The sequence below is a fragment of the Bos indicus genome, chromosome 9 (assembly GCF_029378745.1).
Source record: "Bos indicus isolate NIAB-ARS_2022 breed Sahiwal x Tharparkar chromosome 9, NIAB-ARS_B.indTharparkar_mat_pri_1.0, whole genome shotgun sequence".
In the NCBI taxonomy this organism is placed as follows: domain Eukaryota; kingdom Metazoa; phylum Chordata; class Mammalia; order Artiodactyla; family Bovidae; genus Bos; species Bos indicus.
The window spans coordinates 89,461,868-89,483,713 of NC_091768.1; the positions used below are offsets into that span (position 1 = coordinate 89,461,868).

General features: G+C 40.7%; 1 protein-coding gene across 4 annotated transcripts in view; it reads left to right on the forward strand.

The window, feature by feature from the left end:
• The window catches only part of ESR1 (estrogen receptor 1), a 410,467-nt gene that overhangs the window by 320,121 nt on the left and 68,500 nt on the right, over positions 1-21,846 (forward strand). For all 4 annotated transcript variants that reach the window (XM_070796395.1, XM_070796393.1, XM_070796396.1 and 1 more), the window contains one exon: positions 13,941-14,079. In XM_070796395.1, the coding sequence (XP_070652496.1) occupies positions 13,941-14,079 (139 nt within the window). The remainder of the gene's footprint in view (positions 1-13,940; positions 14,080-21,846) is intronic.

Consider the following 21,846-nt stretch of genomic DNA (forward strand, 5'->3'; position numbering starts at 1 on the left):
ATCCACTAGACTTGATCCTTTCCTGGTGGCTCAGCAGTAAAGAATCTACCTGCAAGGCAGGAGATGCAGGAGACCAGAGTTCGATTCCTGGGTCAGGAAGATCCCTTGGAGGAGGAAATGGTAACCCACTCCAGGATTCTTGCCTGAGAAATCCCATGGACAGAGGAGACTGGCAGGCTATAGTCCATGGGGTCACAAAGAGTCAGACACGACTGAGAGACTGCCCACCAGTAGATTTTTCCACATGGTTGCGCCTTATGAAGCTTAGACTAAGTATGTTCCACCTGGCGCTTTACTGCCTTCCCCTGTGAACCTCCTCTTCCTTCTGTCTGCCCATCAGAGGGCCAACTCCACTATCTCGATCCTCCGGAGATGCTGGGCCCCTCCTCTCCCTCTTTTCATCTCAGTTGCTAATTCGTTTTATTCACCTTCCTTAGTATCTTCTCAGTGGGTCTCTTTCAGTTCATTCTCGTGGAATGAAGTCTTAACGAGTGAGGAAGACTCTTATTTTTAAAATCCTCCAGTGGCTCTTCTTTGCACCAGAGTGAAGCCTAAGCTCCGTGGCAACCATGTGGCCCTGTCTTCCTTCTCCAGCCCCGTTTCTGACCACACCGCCCTCTCCTCTGTGCCCCGGCTTATCTGGTCTAGGGACACTTCCAGGAATGTTCCACCCCCTCTAGTCCCTCTGTAGGTTTGCCTCCCCTTTATCAAGTATGCCATCAAGACCTGAATCAGAAATACGAGGAAGGCTTGCCACTACGGATTAGCTGCCAGTCCTGTTGCGTCCAGTGAACCCTTATTTTTAAAATCCTTATTTTTATTTTTAAAATACTCTTATTTTTAAAATCCTCCCGTGGCTCTTCTTTGCACCAGAGTGAAGCCTTAGCTCCGTGGCAACCATGTGGCCCTGTTTTCCTTCTCCAGCCCTGTTTCTGACCACACTGCCCTCTCCTCTGTGCCCCGGCTTATCTGGTCTAGGGACACTTCCAGGAATGTTCCACCCCCTCTAGTGCCTCTGTAGGTTTGCCTCCCCTTTATCAAGTATGCCATCAAGACCTGAATCAGAAATACGAGGAAGGCTTGCCACTACGGATTAGCTGCCAGTCCTGTTGCGTCCAGTGAACCCTGGACAGCCCTCTAATGTGATCTTAGCTATTACTTTTGTATTTTATTTTTAACCATTTTATAATTGAGGTATAGTTAATTTACAAAGTTGTATTAGTTTCAGGTGTATAATAGCAAAGTGATCCAGTTTTATTCATATATTTATGTATAAATATTTATGCATATATATACTCTTTTTCAGATTCTTTTCCATTATAGATTGTTACAAGATATTGAATATAGTTCCTAGTTAAGTCCTTATTGTTTATCTATTTTATATATAGTAGTGATTGCAATCTTTTTAAAAATTGGACCGTCTTTCCTTTTAGCTTTGATGTCAGAGACCAAGACATTAAAATTTTTGTCCATAACATTAATATTGTGCCTGATACATGGTAGATGTTCAAAAAAGTGAAGAGATTCATTTTTCTGTAAATAATTTATGCTTGTAAGTACTCCAGAAATACTCTATGTGCAATGTGCATTATTGTGGTGTTTGTTTTTTTTTTTTTAGTGGTTGGATTGGGTATTTAAATTTCACTTCTTGCTCCTTAAAAATTGGATTTGCGCAAAGATTTTATGGACATTTTAAGACATAAGCAACACTGTACTCAAAAGGACAGTTGCCCAATTAAAGGGAAAGATACATTTCTATTTTTTTTTTTATTTGGTATTAATCAAATGTTTAATTTTTCTTTCTGTAGGCAAAACTACAGAACGTAAGAAATAAGACTTTTCATTAGCTACATCATCCCAATTTACATGCTTCATAGCAAGAAATCTGTTTCTGTGTGTGCTTTGATCTTGCCATTTTATTTCATCTTACTAAACTACTTATAAAGTCTTATTAAATAGAAGCCTTGATACATTTCTATTTTAATCCATGATCATGTTTAGACTTATTTGTAGAGATTGGAAGGTCTAACAGGTAAATTCTCCAAGTATTCTTCTTGTCTCTTTAGCGCGTTCTCTCTCCCTTTGTCTCGGTCTCTGTTTCTCTCACAATTCCTCCCGCTCTGCTTTCTGCCTATTCCACAGCAATTATTTCAGTCTCCTGCCTTTGCTACCATGACACCTTGTCATCTCCTTCTCCCTGCTAGAGACTAGTTCCCCTTCTTCTTCCCTGAGATACTGGATACCTTCTTACAGGAAGTCCTTCAGATTGCTACCCCTACTACTGGAAGACAATTCACTTCCGCTCATTATCTCATTCATTGACTTGTCTCCCCACCCCACTCCGATTCATTGGAGAAATGTTTATTAAGGGCCTTTTCTCACAGACACTGCATGAAGTACTGCAGGTAAAATGTCATCAAGACATAGTCCCTGTGTTCGATCTGTTTCCATTCTGGTGAGTGATGCTAAAGAGCACAGGCATTCACACAGATAAGAGCAGCCCTAGGAATAAAAACTTAATCTCGATGCTGTGAGCACTGAAGTCCTTGGAAGAGTGTGCTGGGAGGAGGGGAAAGTGTATGCAGTAGCCCAAGGAGTAGCCTTCTCTCCAACCTCCAGAGATTAAGGTGTCTGAGTCTCAGATATTTTCCTATGTTTTAGTACTCGGCACCTGCTGTTATTATCATGTTCATTTTCTTTGCTTCCCCTGTAGACTAGGAGCTTTTTGAGAATGAGAACATTGTCCCATCTCTGTACCCACAGTACCCAGCCTCCTGCCAGGTTTATATATATTGGAGACGCTCAAGAAATATTTGGTGAATATTGAGCATAACCAGGTAAGAGGTAAACTATTACAGTTTCTTATTGCTGTGGGTTGAACTGCATCTTCCCCAAAAGATATGCTAAAGTCCTCACCCCCAGCACCTGTCAATATGACTTTATTTGAAAATAGTATTTTCAGATGGAATAAAGTTAGGATGGAGTCCTACTTGATTAATGTGGACCCTAATCTTATAAGACTGGTGTCCTTATAAAAAGAAAAAAGACACAGAGACACACAGAGAAAACCATGTGATGGTGGGGGAAAGATGGAAGTGACCCGTCTTCAGGCCAAGGAATGCTAAGGATTGCCAGCGACACCAGAAGCTGAGAGAAAGGCATGGAACACTGCTGCCCCAGAGTCTTCAGAGGGAGCACAGCCCTGCTGCAACTTTGATTTCAATTTCTCGTTTCCAGAACTCTAGTTTTCTGTGTTTTGATTTTAAGCCACCCAGTTTGTGGAACCGTGTAATTGCAGCCTTAGAAAACCAATGCAGCTTCTCTTTACTTTCACTGGAAAATACTATTGTAGTTCCTGTTGTAAACCTTAGGCAGTCAACATTATTGATGAGACCCAATACCAAGCCATGGGCTGTATTGAGTTAGCATAAACATGAAATCATTCTTGCTTTGAAGGTAACTGGTATTTAGAGAATCTCTCTTTCAGGTTTTCTTAGTTACCCACTTTATTTATAGACTGATTATTTAATGGAGTGGCAAGAACAGCTATGCCACTTGCCATAGGATCCACCGTGGATGAAGGGAATATAGTCTCTGACTTTCTATCTCCTTTTGGCCTCTCTGAACACTGGTGTAGCTAAGGTCAGTGTTCATTGACTTCAGATATGGCGTGGAAGACACTGAAATCCGTTCTTTCCCCTTTTTGTTGCTTGTTCTCTCTGGGGCTGAAATTTGTGTAGGATAATGGAAAGATGTGGGCTGTGGGCACTTTGAGAAGACCGGAGGAGAGGGAGCAATCTTGTCTAAATAAATACCCCCACATGCTTGTGAGACCCTCAGGCCTCCACATCGCCAGACTTGCAGCCCTGCCTCTTCTTGTTATGGGGCCCTGGACCTTGGCCTCTGATTTCTCAGCAGAGGTATTCTCCTGTGAATTGATACTCAGCAGTTCTTTTACTTCTTGAAGATTTGGGCTTGCAAAACTCCCATTCTAACCTTCCAACTTAAAGCAAAGGGAGAATAAGCCTTTTTTTTTTGCTCCTAATTCATTCATTCTAGAACTAGATGTCCTTGGGTAATTGGCAACAACAGGTGTTCCTCTAGCTTTTAAATCAAGTGTGTACGTGTGTATATGTATGAGGAAACACCCCCCTACAATGATCAGGGTCAATTTGGGTTTCACTGAGGGATTTGAGCAGGGTGGATGTAGGAGGAAATCATCATTTTTCATTTGTTTGGGGGCCTTGCCCTTAAAAGGAGATTGTCTGCTTCCCTCTCAGTCTTTGTATTGATGACATTTGTAGTGTTTACTGGGAGCCCACGGTTATCCGGAAAACTCAGACTGATGACAGTAGTATTTGAAATGCTTCTGTAGGTCTGCTTCGAGGTAGACAGGAAAAAAATGTATGTTCCAAGGTACAAGTGCTTGTTGACTTTTAAACGCAGCCAGCCCGTGCTCTTTGTCAGGGAACTCAGAATTGCTCCACAGCGCTGCCCTTCCTGTCCATTTGACAAGCATGTCAAAGGACAGTCTTAAGTACTTTATAGTTTATTAATTTTTTTCCTTCTTTAGTTTGCCATCTCCTCTCAGAAACTGGAAAATAATTTCTTTGACTCCGCCCCCTCCACCTTTCTCATTTAAGCTGAAATTGATTTCTTTCTGAGCTTGGAAGGGAAAAAAAAAAAATTAAGCTGTAGTTAATACAATTGCTTGGCTGAATAAAAATAAAAGACCAGTTTACTTTCAAGCTGTGCTGTATCAGAGTAAAAAGCTGTTTTGTCCCTCCGAGGAGGATTTCGATATGAGAGAGTGCAAAATTTTATGGCATCACTATAGGATATGGTTTTGTAGCCAATACAAGAGGTAATAGAATTGTTTACTTGGAGGATGCGGGGGATGGGATTTTTGTGTGTGTTGGGAAAATTGGGAAGCTAGGAGACACTCTTAAATCCATCAGCTTCTCCAGAACTCTTCTCAAATGCTTATTGTCATGACAACCATCTCTTCATGAACCGAAGCTTCGAGTATAATACAGATGGGATTGGTAACAAGGTAGAGCCGCCATCTGCTTTGTTTTCTCTGAGGGACGTTTTTTTTTTTTTTGATCCCCAAGTATAATCCTCATATCTGAAAGTCTTGACTTATTTTTCTTTCTAGAGTCAGATATAGTTGTGAGATTAATTCTTTTCTCCTGACGAACAACTTATCATCACATACCTTACTTATTGTTAAAAATATGAAAAAAAAAAGGATAATTATTGTCTTTGGATATTCTGTCTCAGTGAGTAATCTACTCATTGTATGTAAGATATTTTCAGAGGAAAGACAGTCTTCTGCATTTAGCCTTTCCCTCATGTGTGCATTGTAAGAGAGACCTCTGGGAAATATCTCAGGTCCTTCCAAGCGAGCTCTCTGTGGGTTCTCTTTCACTTAGATAAAAATGGGGAAGACGTGTAATAGAATAACCACAAACAGCACGGTTTGTTTTCCTTTTGGAGGTACCATAAACAGAAGCTTTGAATCTGTGCGTATAAAAAGAATTCTCAGCGTAAGATGCATTCAGCTCTGTTGTCCTGTTCTGGAGGAAGTAATAATTATGTCATAGTGTCTTCATCATGTATGTTAGCTTAAACACAGAACGCTTGTCAGGCTGCAGAGTCAAAATTGGAAAGTTCATGGATTTATATAGATACCTTGACTTCCATCAGGCTTCCCTGGTGGCTCAGTGGTAAAGAATCCGCCTGCAATGCAAGAGATGCCAGTTCGATCCCTGGGTCGGAAGGATCCCCTGCAGGAGGAAATGTCAACCCACTCCAGTATTCTTGCCTGGCGAATGCATGGACAGAGGAGCCTGGTGGGCTGCAGTCCATGGGGTCACAAAGAGTCAGATATTGCTGAAGTGGCTGAGCGTGCACACGACTTGCATCATCTCTAATTCTTTCAATGTATGGCAATCTATCTGAGTAAGGGGTGTCTGAAGGATGCACTAGTTTGAAAAAGCAGTACCTTTGTTTACCCTAAAATCTCTGGACTGAATTCTTTAATCTTTACTCAAATTAATTTGGCTGTCAACTATGCTGAATGTGACATATTTAAAAAATATCAACTTTGTCACATTCAATTCTTCACTTCCCACTGGTTTTTACTGCCTGGCATTGCCTTGAGAACACCACTTATTTCCCAAGGCAGGCAGTTACCGCAGGGTAAGATCCATTCTGTCTACCCCAAGGTGAATAAGGGGCAGCGCAGTGTGGTTTTCTGAGTTCAATAGAAAATCATCAGCCATTTATTTTGGGGGTGCACAAAGACAGCTGCATTCTGGATTTGCTAAACATCTTGAAATGCTTTCATATAACAAAACCCCAAACGTGCTTTTTTCCCCATTTTTTTCCACATATGTATTTTAGGAGAAATATAATCCACATGCTCTTGTTCCCTCCACTTTTAAATCATGAAAATATTGTTTCATAAGAGCCATTTGATGTCCAGGAAGTCTTTTATTCTTTTTATTAGTTTTTTTTTTTTTTTTTTTTTTTACATATAAACAGAAAAAAATAAACAAAAAACACAATGTGCATGACTTAGGATGTACACAAAGTGCCCAGTTGAATTTCAAAGTTCTAAATCTACAATATCTTAGAGCCTATCCCTTTTCTTGGTGCTTTGCAAAAGCAGTCTTCCCTTCTATTGGATTGGAAGTTCCAGAATGTCAGGATAAAGTAGGGAAGAGAACAAATGTTCATTGAGAAGCAACTGTGGTACTCGGGAACATCTGCTAACTCCTTAATATTAACAGTAGCCCCCAGTGGTCATTTTACAGTTGGGAAGAGCTTTCAGAGACCTTAAATAACTGGCTGTGCGCCAAGGAAGAATTTTAAGCTAGGTCTGTGACTTTTCACTTTATACCCTTAATTAGTTATGTCCTCCTCATTCTGTTGCAGAGCATTGAGGAGGTATAACTTCCAGAAAGTCCCGTCTTGGGAGGTGACTTGGAAATAACTAATAACCAGGCCTGAGGATAAGGATAACCTCTGGAAAGCAGCCACTTGGTATTGGCAAGGTGGATGTTTAGGACAGTGTTTGCATAAGGGCTTTGGATACATGATATTGTGCCAGATAGGCCTGGGCACCTTGTTTTTATTATAGAGGAGGAAAGCCAGAATACACATGGGATGGGAAGTGGGGCAGGCTCGGTAGGAGGCCCATTTCTTGCACTGTGATTCAGTATCAAAGTGATACTCGATTACCTCTTATTTTGTAACCGTGGTACATATTTGGTAAGTGTGGTACATGACATTACTTAAATGGCTTAAACTCTTTTCTTTGAAAAGAATTTTTCAATGCTTACATCTTAAAGTATATAGGGTGAGGATCACAATTCTAATGAATCCTTCCATAATGAGGCCACATATAAAAGAGAAACCAAAATTTTATTTGGAGGGGGAAGATTATAGTCAGTGATACCGTGGGGTACATGATTCATAGTGTGGCATTAAGTTACTATCTTCTGGAGAAAAGGAAAAATAAAATTACAAAATGAAGGACGTGAAGACTGCTTAGGGTTTGACCTAGGATCTAGGTTCTTCTGATATTATCTGTTCTATCCCAGAAATCCTGTTTTATTCAATGTGGAGCTGTTTTGTGCTACAGTCTCATGTTCCATTACTTCCTTTCTTTCTTTTTAACCTTATATTATTTTGGCATCAAGGGGAAAAGAGATGAATTATTTAAATCTTCTTTCATTGAGATAGGGCAATACAGAAAGAATGCAATGGGCAATTTTATAACTGACATTTTGGAGAACATTGGGGTCATCATATGACTGAGAACATGATTAATTTTTTGAAGGTCAGGACACTAATATTTTTTCCAGTGGATTTACTAAGGGAACCAACCACCTGGTTTCAAGTTTGGAGAGAACTGCTCCCCAGGAAAAAGTTGCTTTTTTCTTTCGGGGAGATTCTACTTTGTTTTGCATCTAAATAGAGTGTATCCCATGGAAATAAGAAATATAATTACTGTAGCATTCTTTTTTCTTTTTTCTCATGCCTCTACTGAAGAGCCACGCTGGTTTATCTTTTATACAACCGCAGTGCAGAACTTAACCGGCATTCATATCACATTAGTCATTTTGCCTTAGGCTCTCAGCACACTTTTCAATGTCTTGCCACACCCAGTAAGAGTGGGTAAGGCTTTAAATGTTTCTTGTGTGCCAAGGCAAATTAAGCAAATAGTATGGCACTCCTTAGCAGAGTGGGGAAGAGGATCTTATGCAGCCCAAGGGAGGGGATGGGGGAGACATGCCACGAGCTCTTTTCACAGTCAAAACTCAGTTAAAAATCTTGGAGCAAGAACAGTTACTTTGCAACCAAGAAAGAAGGCAGGAATATCTTTACTTGGTGATGAGGCTGGAAATAATAAGCTGGTTGACTGTACACAGAGAGTTTTTTTTCCTCTGAAAGAAGGCTCCCTCAGCTTCATCAGATCTATGTCCACATAGCAAGTGGAAAACGGGACTTGAGGCATTTCTGTTTCCAGTATATCCTATCTGTGGGTACTCTACAACTAGACCTGTGAGTGCAGACTAGAGGAAAAGGCCCTTGTTCACTGTCTTTTGAAATTTCATTTCATAAAATGAGATTTCCTTGCATATGACTTCACCTGCTCTCAATCAACCATTGTTATTACTCTTGACACGTGCATTCTGTCCCACTGGTGTGGACTCCATAGCCCCAGGGGGCCCTTGTCACTGTCACTAAGATAAGGGTCCCCAAGTGACGGGTGTGAATCATAAGTGTCAACTGTAAGGAGCTCTGTCACTGACTCCTCTGTTTATATCCCGTAGATGCTACAAGCTCGCATTCATATTGGTAACACTTTCGAGTGTTCAAGAAAGGGATAGAAACCAATGCAGTACTCTAAAGCAATTATCCTTCAATTCAAAATAAAGAAATTGAAAAAAGCGACAGTAAAGCTCTTGGTATTCTACTACTTTTAAAAAAAGGCATTGTTGGATGTCTCTAAGTTATGATAGGAGATTTCGCTGAAGTTGCATATTAGATTATTCTTCCTTTTATAAGGAAAACAAGCCAAAGGATCAAAACTTGATGTCTATAGATAGTTGTTGTTTAGTCGCTGAGTCGTGTTCAACTCTTTTGAGCCCTGATGGACTATAGCCCACCAGTCTCCTCTGTCCATGGGATTTCCCAGACAAGAATACTGGAGTGGGTTTCCATTTCCTTTTCCAGGGGGTCTTTTCCAACCCAGGAACTGAACCTGCATTTCCTGCATTGGCAGGCAGATTCTTTACCCCTGAGCCACCTGGGAAGCCCCTTTAGATAAGTTGGCCCAGTACAATTTTGTGTGGGATTTATTAACATTATTTTTCTTCACTGGATATGAATTTAGAGTACTCAAGGACATTTACTCTACACCAAAAGAACATTTAGCTTCTGTGTGGTTAAAATAATATTGAGGTCAGTATATTGGAAGAAAGGAGACACTCCATCCAGTAACCCTCTTTGAAATCCCTCACGTTCATTGGGAAGGTTAATTGACAGTCCTTGCACACTTCCTGCAACCCTGCCCCTGGAACTTGCAGAGGATCCTTTGCAAGAGACACAGTAACCCTTGTCTGCAGGCAATATGCACAGCTGGGAAAGATAATTACATCAACTATTTCTTTTTGAGAGATCTACATCATTTCAACAGAAGGACCCAGCAATTCTGCTGGATTCAGGCTGAACACTATTACTAGCAGACATACTTCAGACAGATTTCATAATCACCAGACTTCTGTGGTACAAATGATTATGGTGAGCTTCTGAGGCTCCCCAAAGGCCACTAAAACTGTCTGACTTAAATAGCACTGAAGTTTTGATGTGAGAATTAGAAAGTATGGTTCAGTTTAATCTGTAAGGTTGGATACCAGAAAATGCTCCTTTGGTTTCCCAAAGTTGAGTGGTTCAATGGCTCCCATTCTCTTGTGAGATGGCCCCTAAATCTCATCCTGTGTGATTACTGGGGGCTCATGGAGGGTATCAAATAACATGGGTTGGGTTTCATTATGGGTGACATTATCACATGATTATTTTCCCCCACATCAATTATGGAATGTCATGAGAAAAGAGAAAATACCTTTTGAATGTTAACATTTCTGAAAGTGAGTTGGATTTACCGGGTAATTTTTTTTTTTTTAATGTAAAATAGATAGCCAATGGGAATTTGCTGTATGGCTCAGGAAACCCAAACAGGGGCTCTGTATCAACCTAGAGGGGGTGGGATGGGGAGGGAGGTGGGATGGAGGTTCAAAAGGGAGGGGATATATGTATACCTATGGCTGATTCATGTTGAGGTTTGACAGGAAGCAACAAAATTCTGTAGAGGAATTATCCTTCAATTAAAAAAAAAAAACAAACTCCGAGAATTTACCCAGAAGATTGGGCTGAACTTTCGAAGAATTAAAACTTCCATGTGAGCTTTCCTTTTAAGCATTGCTCACTAGAGTTCATTTATCCCATTAAATGTTGGGTACTGATAAAAAGTAGCCAACAGTATTCTTGTCTGGAAAATTCCGTGGACGGAGGAGCTTGGTTGGCTACTGTCCACGGGGTTGCAAAATGTCAGACACGACTGAGTGACTTCACTGATAAAAAGAAGCATTCCTTGCTGCCCCAGACAGAGCTTCTTCCTAGCAAGGCTAGTCTATTTTGACCCAGTGCACACTGTGGGTGCAAGATTGCAGGGTGTAGGGGTTTGTTCCCCAAAGTCCTGAAACCCAGTCACAGTTTTTTAATCTTTTAGTTTTTCTTATGAACAAGAAAGGCCCATATTCTCTCTGGTTACAAATCATAAATGAGTGAAACCCACTTTTTCCAGGGAGAAGACTCTTTCTCTGGTAAATGCTACACTGTTATCGGACTTGGCGTGGCTGAAATGATGTAGCAGAAGGTAATAAATGGAGACTTTAAAAAGGCATAATTTGATAGAATCATGCATTTTGTGCTTCCAATGAGTACATGGTCTAGCAGAATTTACAGATATATGCATAATTAATGTGAATACAGTATAAGATAATGACCTGTTAGAAGCACATGAAAAGATGCGCAATATCATTAATTTTTAGGGAAATGATAATTCAAATCATAGTGCCAGTGTGAAACCTCTGTATATCTACTAGAATGACTAAAATGAAAAAGACTGCCCATATCAATTACTGGCTAAAGAGGTAGAGTAACTTACTCTCATCTATTGCTATTGACTGGGGGCAGGGGGAGGGGGAGCGGGGAGGCTTCCCAGGCGGCCCTAGTGGTAAGGAACCTAAGAGATGTGGGTTCGATCCCTGGGTTGGGAAGATCCCCTGGAGGAGGGCATGGCAACCCACTCCAGTATTCTTGCCTGGAGAATCCCATGGACAGAGGAACCTGGCAGACTACAGACTACAGTCCATAGGGTTGCACAGAGTTGGACATGCACTGCTGTTGGGGATGTAAAATGGAAGAATCACTTCTGAAAACAGTTTAACAGTTTCTTAAAAAGTTAAACATATACCTATCCCATACCTTCTACATACTCCAGTCATAGTGCATTTAATATTTACCCAGAAGAAATGAACGCATACGTTCATACAAAAAAATTACGCATAGACTGCTCATGGCAGTTTTATTTGTAATAACCCAAAGTAAACAAACCAAATGTCCAATGAAAAGATAACAAAATTGTATTTACTGATTGGCTATATCCATGCAATGAAATATTCAGCAACGAAAAGAGTCACCTACAGTGCTTCTATATTCAACAACATAGGGAAGTCTCAAAACAATCATGCTGAGTTAAAGAAGTCAGGCAAAAAGGTGAGAGCCTCTTGGGAATTAAATAGATAGAGTAGTGGTGGACATATAGATTGGAGAAAAAGAATTTTATCGTTATTTGAAAGATAAAATTTATGAGGCTTGGTTATGGAATAGTGGCTAGAGGGTCTTTCTCTAGTTTGGGTTTTTCTCTATGGAGCATCATCTATTTAGTGGTAAGGATTTCATGAAAGAGAATACTTAAGTATGAAAGAAATGGTGAGTTAATTGTTGAGTGCTGATTCTTTTAACTAACATCCCCAAGAGGAAACATTGAGTAGGCAAAACATCAATACTGCTGCTTAAAGAAAATGAGTTACACTTTGGCTTTTTAGTAAATACAAGCATAGATGACTAATAGAAGTATAATATTAGTGAGAAAAGAATAAAGAAGACAAAGAAAAATGGAAATCCTAGACCCAGTCTCATGGATGAGAGAGAACAAAAGAGCTGAGGGCAGAGAGGGAGAGGAAAGAAATGTGATGGGATGTCCCCGGGCAAAAGCATAGGGAACTGATTTGGAAAGCAGCAGACTTTATGGACATCTCGTTTATGCAATGCCCCGGTCACTCACTCTGGCATGTCTTAATGTGTGTGGTTAGGTTTATTTAGCCACTTGATCCAAAGCCTATAATCACTTGCAGCTCACAAGATGTGGTGGCCCTTGTGGTCAAGGACAAAGGTTCTGGAGACTATTCCTGTCTCTGACCTCAACAGGTATCTAAGCTCTCTGAACGTTTGTTTCCTATCTGTAAAATGGTATCCCCGTGGGTTCCTATCTCTAGAAATTATTGTATTAGTAAATACTTTTAAAAATTGGCGTGGTGGTACTTAGCATTGCTTCTAACCCATAGTGGAGGTTCAATGAATTAATCTTCCTCTTCGTTCTCCCTCTTCTCCTTCTCCTCCTCCTCCTTTTTCTCATTATTAGTAGGCATCCACCATATTGTCAGTGATGATTGGAAAAAGTTTACTCTCCAATAAGCCATTAGAAAACAAGAAATCAGAATTTCCTTTTTTTTTTTTCATCTGATTCTTTCTCTCCCAAGTGATTTATGTACATATGCTATTTTATTAGTCTTTCTTTTACATGGTGTGAAAAAAAGAGCATGACTTAGTGATGCAGCAAAGAAGTAGAAATTGAGTGACTTTGGTCCTGCCTGTTCTTCAATACCTATTTGGTTTAGTGCAAGTAATTTAAATTTCTTACACCTAAATATCTTCAACTAAAACAGAAATGAAGTATAATAATCACATAAGGCTATTAGAAATGCCTAAGTAAAAAGCATACATATGTAAATACCATTTAAGTTCAGAACTTTATAGAAAGCTAAGTGGGTTACATCAGATCAGATCAGATCAGTTGCTCAGTTGTGTCTGACTCTTTGCGACCCCATGAATCGCAGCACGCCAGGCCTCCCTGTCCATCACCAACTCCCGGACTTCACTGAGACTCACGTCCATTGAGTCAGTGATGCCATCCAGCCATCTCATCCTCTGTCGTCCCCTTCTCCTCCTGCCCCTAATCCCTCCCAGCATCAGAGTCTTTTCCAATGAGTCAGCTCTTCGCATGAGGTGGCCAAAGTACTGGAGTTTCAGCTTTAGCATCATTCCTTCCAAAGAAATCCCAGGGCTGATCTCCTTCAGAATGGACTGGTTGGATCTCCTTGCAGTCCAAGGGACTCTCAAGAGTCTTCTCCAACACCACAGTTCAAAAGCATCAATTCTTCAGTGCTCAGCCTTCTTCACAGTCCAACTCTCACATCCATACATGACCACAGGAAAAACCATAGCCTTGACTAGACGAACCTTTGTTGGCAAAGTAATGTCTCTGCTTTTGAATATGCTATCTAGGTTGGTTACATAAGTTAGTATATTTTTGTAAAGGTAACACTAAGAAAATGCCACATTAATGTTCATTGATATACAATGCTTAAAAAATAGTTGTTTGATTTTCCTAAGTGTGCTTCTAGTTTATGTTTTAACATCTTATGAAAAATAGACCCTAACCATTCAAATCCCTGGTTGCATTCATTTCACCAGCAATTCCTTTTCATTTGAGTCAGGGGAGATTTCTTGTCTCATTTCAGGATTTGTGGATCTGGCCCTCCATGATCAAGTCCACCTTTTGGAATGTGCCTGGCTAGAGATCCTCATGATTGGTCTTGTCTGGCGCTCCATGGAGCATCCAGGGAAGCTCCTATTTGCTCCTAACCTTCTCCTGGACAGGTGAGTGACCTAGCTGTAGCTTGGGGAAAGTACATCCCTGAGAATCACCAGTTTTATACTGAATACTTGTTTATTCAGCATTCCATGAAACTTCCAAGAACTTTATCAGATATGTTTACAAATGGGTGAATTCGAGTGAGGTAGGGTAATTGAGTTCGCAGATAGCTAAGGTTAACTGTCTGCCTGATGCCTCTGCAGGTTAGCTTTATCATTTCTAACATAGACATATGGATATTGTATATGTGTTTATAATATACATATATGGATTTACGTATACACATGTATTTACTTGTATTTATAACATTATGAGGTCTTCTCAGGGGCTGCTAGGTAAAGAACCCGCCTACAAGTGCAGAAGGCCTAACAGACATGAGTTCAATCCCTGGGTTGGGAAGACCCCCTGGAGATGGCATGGCATGGCAACCCACTCCAGTATTCTTGCCTGGAGAATCTCATGGACAGAGGAGCCTGGTAGGCTGCAGTCCATAGCGTCGCACAGAGTCAGACACGACTGAAGTGACTTAGCGCGCATGCACATAACATTATGAACTGTCATTTTCTAACTCCATCTTCACCTTGTGTTATATTAAAAAATGATGAGTAACTTTCCTGTAATTAAAATCTTTTTTTGGTTCATGTACATCCAAACCACAATAGTCTTTTCATTTCCTCTTCCAATTTTTCCATCATTAAATGAGGAAATTTGATCATAGTTCCAAAGGCCACTTCCAGTTTTATGAATTCATAAAAGTTAACTTGCTTAAATTTGAAAACGGAGAATTCAGTTTTCAAATGTGCTACCTTGTTTTATGTGTTTTATTTGGGTTGACTCGGAATGTGAGTCATATTGTTCTTACGCAGTCATTACTTAGAGTAATTGGATTTAGGCATTATTTAACAGCAGCTACCCCTGACAGAGTTCCTACACAGCACCAACTGCTGTGCTGACGGCTTTGCAAACATAATCTCATGTAATCATCACGGCACTCCTGGGAAGCCTTATCACTCCCATTTTACCAGAAAGGAAGCTAAGTTTCAGACACATTCTGTTACTTGGGAAAGCATGGAACGAGCTGATGGTGGAGCCAGGATTGGAATTCAGGATCTGTCTGGCTCTGGCATAACACGTTGCCACGTGTTCTTCACATTCCCTCCTCATCAGTGATGCCATCTTTGGTCTGATGCTGTGACCTTTTCTTTCCAGGTATACCTTGTCTTTATGGATGCCATAAACATGTGAATGGGAAAGAGCCATTTTCTAAAGTTTCTTACTGACTTTGTATGCCTCTGCTCAGCAGTCCAAGGTCGCCAGGTTGCTCTCAATGCATCTCTGTGCTTTCCTTCCTTTCGGGGAACCAGACTGCCTCCCATCTCCTGTCATGCTCCGGCTTCCTTCCTTATACCTGCCAAACCTCCTGGAGCAGACTTCTGGCAACATTGATTTAACTCTGGAGAATTGCATAAGTATTGGTTACCATTTCATCATTTTGTATTATTATAGCTTTTGAAAAACAGTGATGATGCTATTCAAGAAGCAACTCGCTCTTTCCATTGAATATAATCCCATATCACAATTTTTTGGAATGACTGAGGATGGCCACTGGTCCTGTTCCATAGAGCTCCTCATGCAGTGTCTGTCTACCTTAAAGGATGTCTCTGCAGTGCTTCTCACTTCTCCCATCTTCCTTTTCTTTCCTTTCCCTTCTCTTCGCTTCTCAAGTCTCCGTTCCACTTCTTTTCTCCTTCTTCCTTTGCTTTCCTCTTACCTTATTTTTTCACCTCTCTCTTCCTTCTTTTCTCCCTCCTCCTCTTCCTCCTTCTTCTTCTACTCTTAAAAAAGTTTTTTTTTTTTCACCTGTTACAGTCATGTGGTTCTGTGACTGAATGATAATAAATTTGCAAATGCAAATCACAGACCGCATATAATGTTTCCCCGCTATAGACTGGAAGGTATCTTGAAGGTTGAGGATTTGGGGGACATTCATGACTGAAGTGATCTGCCTCATGATTTCATGGTGACTACCTCGTCCGTGTTTATCTTCTTGGGTACACACTTCCTAAAAGCAATCATCAATTGTTGCATTTTAGGTGTGAAAGTGTTTTTGACATCACTTCATCCCAATGAACTCACTTTGCCATGAGGTGATATGCCTAGTTTTATCATGCACCTGCTTATCTCTCTTTTCTGCATATTCTCACTGTGGTTAATTTTCTCCCCTGTCTCTGATTGCAGTGTGAGTGACTAAGAGTTCTCATCTCTCTCCACTCCTACTTTCTCTTTCCAGATGTGCAGTTCCTACCACCTCTAGACCAGGATTTCTCAGCTTCTGCACTATTGACATTTTTGGTTGGATTGTTCTCTCTTGTGAGGAACTATCCTGTGTGTTTTAGGATGTTTAGGCGCATCCCTGGACTTGACCTGCTAGTTGCTGTCATAGCAGCATTCCTTTCCCTGGAGATAACAGCCCCAAATGTCTCTGCATGCGTGCTAAGTTGCTCAGTCGTGTCTGACTCTTTGGACCCCACGGACCACAGCCTACAGGCTTGCCTGTGATTTCCCAGGCAAGAATACTGGAGTGGGTTTTTGTTTCCTTCGTCAAGAGCTCTCCCCAACCCAGGGATTGAACCCTTGTCTCTTATGTCTCCTGCACTGGCAGGTGGTTTCTTTGCCACTTGTGCCACCTGGGAAGCCCATCTAGACATTTCTAAATGTCCCCTGTGTGCGGCAGGAGAGGAGGCACAGAATTGTCCCTGGTTGAGAACCACTACTCTAGATTTTCCCATTTCAATATCCTTTAAACTCTTCAGACTCACAAGAACTCTCCCTGAATCGTCCTTATAAGCTTGTTCCTATTCTTTATTGCTTTCTATTAGTGGCATCAACATTCACCTAGACACTGAAGTTGTCAAGTTCAAATTAACCATGGATTCCACTCCCCCAACCCCCACCAGATTATCCAGTTAATTGTCAAGTCTTTCCTTCTCTGTTTCTGAAATCCACACTCCCCTTTGTCTCCATACCTCCACTAGCACAGGTCCAAATCAGCCCTCCCTGAAGTGTGGCCTGGCCACCACTGTGTCTCTTTCTCAGCCATCAGCCCTCTTTCCTTCAGTCTCTTCCCAGAGGGCTGCCAGACACTTCTTTGTAAGGCACAGCTGCGATCCTGATGCTTCCTGACTCAGCTTTCATTGGCTTTCTGTCTTCTTTAGAAAGTACTCTCTAGACTTTTTACCTTGGTAATCATGAATTCCTGTTGCAAGTGTCATAGACATGAACATCTGCAGAGCCGGGCCAGTGACGTAATGGGGAAAGCCAGTGATTATGAGTCCGAAAAGGAGTTCTGGGGATTTAAGTGAGCCAGGTGAGCTCTTGTCCAGGCTGAAAACACCTGGATCCTGACTTCAGCCTGAGAGCCATGAACTTAATTTCACTCTTCAAGTATTTTTTTCCACTGCTTCTGAAAGGCCCTGGGCCTTTAGAATTGTCAGAATCTTGGGACCTTCTTTAAGGCTCTCTTTAGTTGCCACTCTTCTGGAGAAACCTTCCTTTAGAGTCTCTCCTCTTCAGCCAGAAAGTAGCCTTTCCTTTGTCTTAAGTTCTCACTAGGTTTGATTTCTGCTCCTCTTCTTCTCCTTCTGCCTGTAAGTTGTGATCATATGTCTTAACTTCTCTTCAAGCTCATGAACTGCTTGTGGGCAGGAACCAGATCTTGTTTGTCTTTTTTGCTCCCTCCAGTGAATAAAATCTTCATGATCCCCAATAAGTATCTGTTAATTTCACTGGCCAAGGCCCCTCGGGTGGCTCATGTCAGAGTCAGGAGAAAGCACATCTTCTGATGGTCGTTTCGACTGTTCACGTCATCATACTCGCTCACCTCTTGTTCAGAGCTACTCAGCAATTCCTGGCTTAGTCCCTCCTAGACTTTGAAGAAATTAAGATACATATGTTTTGAGAGGATTTTTAAAATTACTAAATGCACTTGGTTCATGCTTACACTTCTGCTTTTATTCCGCAGACCTGTTAAATTCTGAATGAGGATAAAAAAAGGATCTTACTTTTCTTCCATCACTAGACCCACTATCGAGTAAAATTCCTCAAGATCTACATACATTTACATATATGTTAGTGACTAGAAAAATATATAAGTAAATATAAATTATATGTGCACATGTGCTCAGTTGCTCAGTTGTGACTGAGACTCTTTGAGACCCCATGGACTGTAGCCCACCAGGCTCCTCTGTCCATGGAATTTTCCAGGCAAGAATACTGGAGCAGGTTGTCATTTCCTACTCCAGGAGATCTTCCTGACCCAGGGATTGAATCTAAGTCTCCTGTGTTTTCTACATTGGCAGGTGGATTCTTTACCACTGCGCCACCCCCTGGGAAGCCTCATGAGTTATATAAATAATTAGTACTAAATATGTTAAAAATTATGGCCTATAGTATAAAAGTTTCTATACTTTTCTATTTATCATGTACCTAAATATGAAAAAAATTTCAATATTATTAAATTATTCCCTTGGTATTAGAAGATAACTCCTTTTGATGACATTGATATAGTCATAACAGTAAACAATATTGTAACCAGTAACTCACTTGAAATTTTATACATCTGGAAGATGGCTTTTGAGTGAAAGCTGAGAACACTGTTTATGTTTTTGACTTGCAGGCTCCCAACCCCTCCGATAACATTCAGCTCTCTGATTAGCCTCAGTCATCCTGATCTCCCTTTTGTCCTTTTCCAATCCTTTCGCACATTGTAAACACTTTTTGGTAACAAGCTGTAGAAATCCATGAGTTTCAAAACCAAGTGTTCGAGAGCTGATAAGCGATGAGTGTTCAGTTCAGTTCAGTTCAGTCGCTCAGTCATGCCCGACTCTTTGCGACCCCATGAATCGCAGCATGCCAGGCCTCCCTGTCCATCACCAACTCCTGGAGTTCACTCAGACTCACATCCATTGAGTCAGTGATGCCATCCAGCCATCTCCTCCTCTGTCGTCCCCTTCTCCTCCTGCCCCTAATCCCTCCCAGCATCAGAGTCTTTTCCAATGAGTCAGCTCTTCGCATGAGGTGGCCAAAGTACTGGAGTTTCAGCTAAGATGAGTGTTAGCTTCATCATTTTTGTTTTCTCTCAAGCTTGGTGATACCACCTTTGCAAAGTCAATCTTCCTTGGGTGCTTACATCTTCACAGACACAGGGACAAGTGAAAGCCAGAAGTCCCAGGGAGTCTCGTCACCCTTGGATTACCAATGTTGCTAACTGGAGACAGGGATTTATCTGCCATAGATCGTATTGATGTCCTGTTTTCTCAAACCTTCTTTGCAAATCCAGGCATTTGTGCTTTCCAAGGCTATCAAGAGGGTAGAATGTACCCCGGTCTTTCCTTGTATTACTCCAATGTTAGCACTGGTAAGTGGGCATTAGTGATTATAGGAGTATAAAAATCTGCTGGGTTGTCATCTCATGTTTGTGAGCAGAGGACATATTTCCTGTCTTGCATCCATTTAAAGAGTTATTGCTTGATTTACTTCCTGATGACAGGCCATGATATCTTGATTCTGGTAGTTTGTAACTTTCCTGGTAGTCATATGCTCGAAGGCTAATTTTATCCTTGCCATGCTTAGCCTATCCACAATTTCCAGTTCTTCCCCCATAGTCTGCAGGAGTGAGTTCCAAACACATAATGCAGTCATCTCTTTCTGCGAAAACTAAGAAATAAAGCTTATTATAAGGTATTAATAGAGAACCCAGTAATCTCTCTTTGTGTGTGTGTGTGTGTGTGTGTGTGTGTGTGTGTGTTTTACAAGAGGAGAGTTAAAGATAATAAGAACGCCTGTGAAAGTCATCAGGAAATGGAGAAAACTCATTTTCCATTCTAGCACCTAATCCTTTGGTGTGTTTTGGCACCAGAAAACACAAAATATGTCCTCTGTGTCAACTAGGAATGCGCCTCCTCATTGAGTCCTGTTTGAGCGCTCAACCTGGAAAAATAGAGACCAAAAACAGAAGCAAAAGCTTCAAGATATGTCATTCCTTGTGGGATCTCTTTGTTTTCGCAGGAGCAAAGTTTACTATCGCTGGAAGACAGATGTGATGTTAGAGGAAACAATGTGAATTGCCAGTTCAGTAAGACCATCCAGTTTGCAGAGCACTGTCTAATTCTGTTTTGCTGGCGCCATCCGTGCTAACAAATTCTGAGAAATATTTGTGGATTTCTCAGGGAGGCCAAAGCACTCTCTTTCAATTCCTATTCACTCTCAGGGAAAAAAAAAAAAAAAAACCCTATTCATCCATTTAAAAAGCAGAGTTTAATCCGACAAGCAGAATATTCTCTCTACCAAGTGTCTGGCCAGAAGGTTGTTGATCTGGCTGTTTCCATCACTCCTGAATCAAGAGGCTCTGCCTGTAGGAAATAATACTGGACAACAGAAAGTTCTTTGACTTGTAGGCATGGAATAGGAATAAGTTCTCTTCCTTAAGAGAAAAACAGGTTGCTGCCCTGGGAGAGGATATTTTGCTTCTTCTACTAAATAGCTGACTGTTTTCAGACCATAAATTCATTTTAAATAGAAAAACAAGCCATTTCTAGAAGCAAGAACATGCTCGAGTTATTTATTGTCAATATTTCAGAAAACAAAGCATGCAAATGAAACAGTGCTCCCAGCAACTTTTTTTTTTTTTTTGGCCTTTTAAAATTTTTTCCTGTGTAAAACTTGATGTAAATGCTTTGCAGATTTTTTTTTTTTAACTTGGAAGAGTGAAAAAAGAAAGTTCTGGAATAAGCTGATAAATTCAGAATGTAATTTGTTTAAAGGTTTCTTGGGTATAAAGAGGAGGACCTGTCTTTATACTCCTGTTTTAAGATTTCTCTTCTCTGAAAAATGTGTCCTCTACTGAAGGGGGATGTTGTAGTAGCAGAGGTAGCAAGTGGGTGGGGATGGCGGAGTGGTCGACTTAGCAGCAAAGTGAGTCCTGGGTTAGGGTTTTGGTTACTCCAGTGGCTTTGCTGGATTCCCTCATAACTTTCCAGGTGTGCAGTGGTTTGCATGCCTGTTTGGCCCATTCAGATCTCAAGGACTTAGTTCATAAATTTTTTTTTTTTTTTTGCTCTACCTTGTAGAATTGGATGAAGAAAGAAAGGAAGCCAACATTTATGTAACTTCTTTAATCTGTACAGTAGTGTGTCTGGTTATCTTTTATATTGTAGTTTGTTCATGATATGAGAATACAGGGAGCAAGGGTTTTTACCGGTTTATATTCTGGCTCTGTATCCATTGGTTCTTTCCAGTTATGAGTCCTTCATTTACTCAACAGCAGATGCCACCAGGTTGACTTGTAAAAGTCTTTGGCGTAGCATTCTGACAAACTCTGGAAATATGAAACTGTAAACTGCAGAGAGAAAAATGGAGGCCAAAAGAAGAGAGAAATTAGAAAGGAATCAAAATATCTATTGGACTAAATCTCAGTTGCATTATACACTTTAGGTGGGTCAATTATGTGATATGTGAGTTATATCAATAAAAATATTAAACAAACACACATATTGGAGTTTTAGAAAAAATCAATTTTTCCAACAGGACCTTCAGTCATGAGAGCACATGGTAGGGGTTCTACTGGAGAAAGGTGAAAAACAGAATATTCAAATCATGATTGCTCCTTAAAAACAAAAGCACTTGAACAGAACAGTGTTATAAGCCTGCTAAGCCACAAGTCTTTAACTCCTCAAGAGGAATAAACCTAAAAAGAGCAAAGATCTGTTTAATAT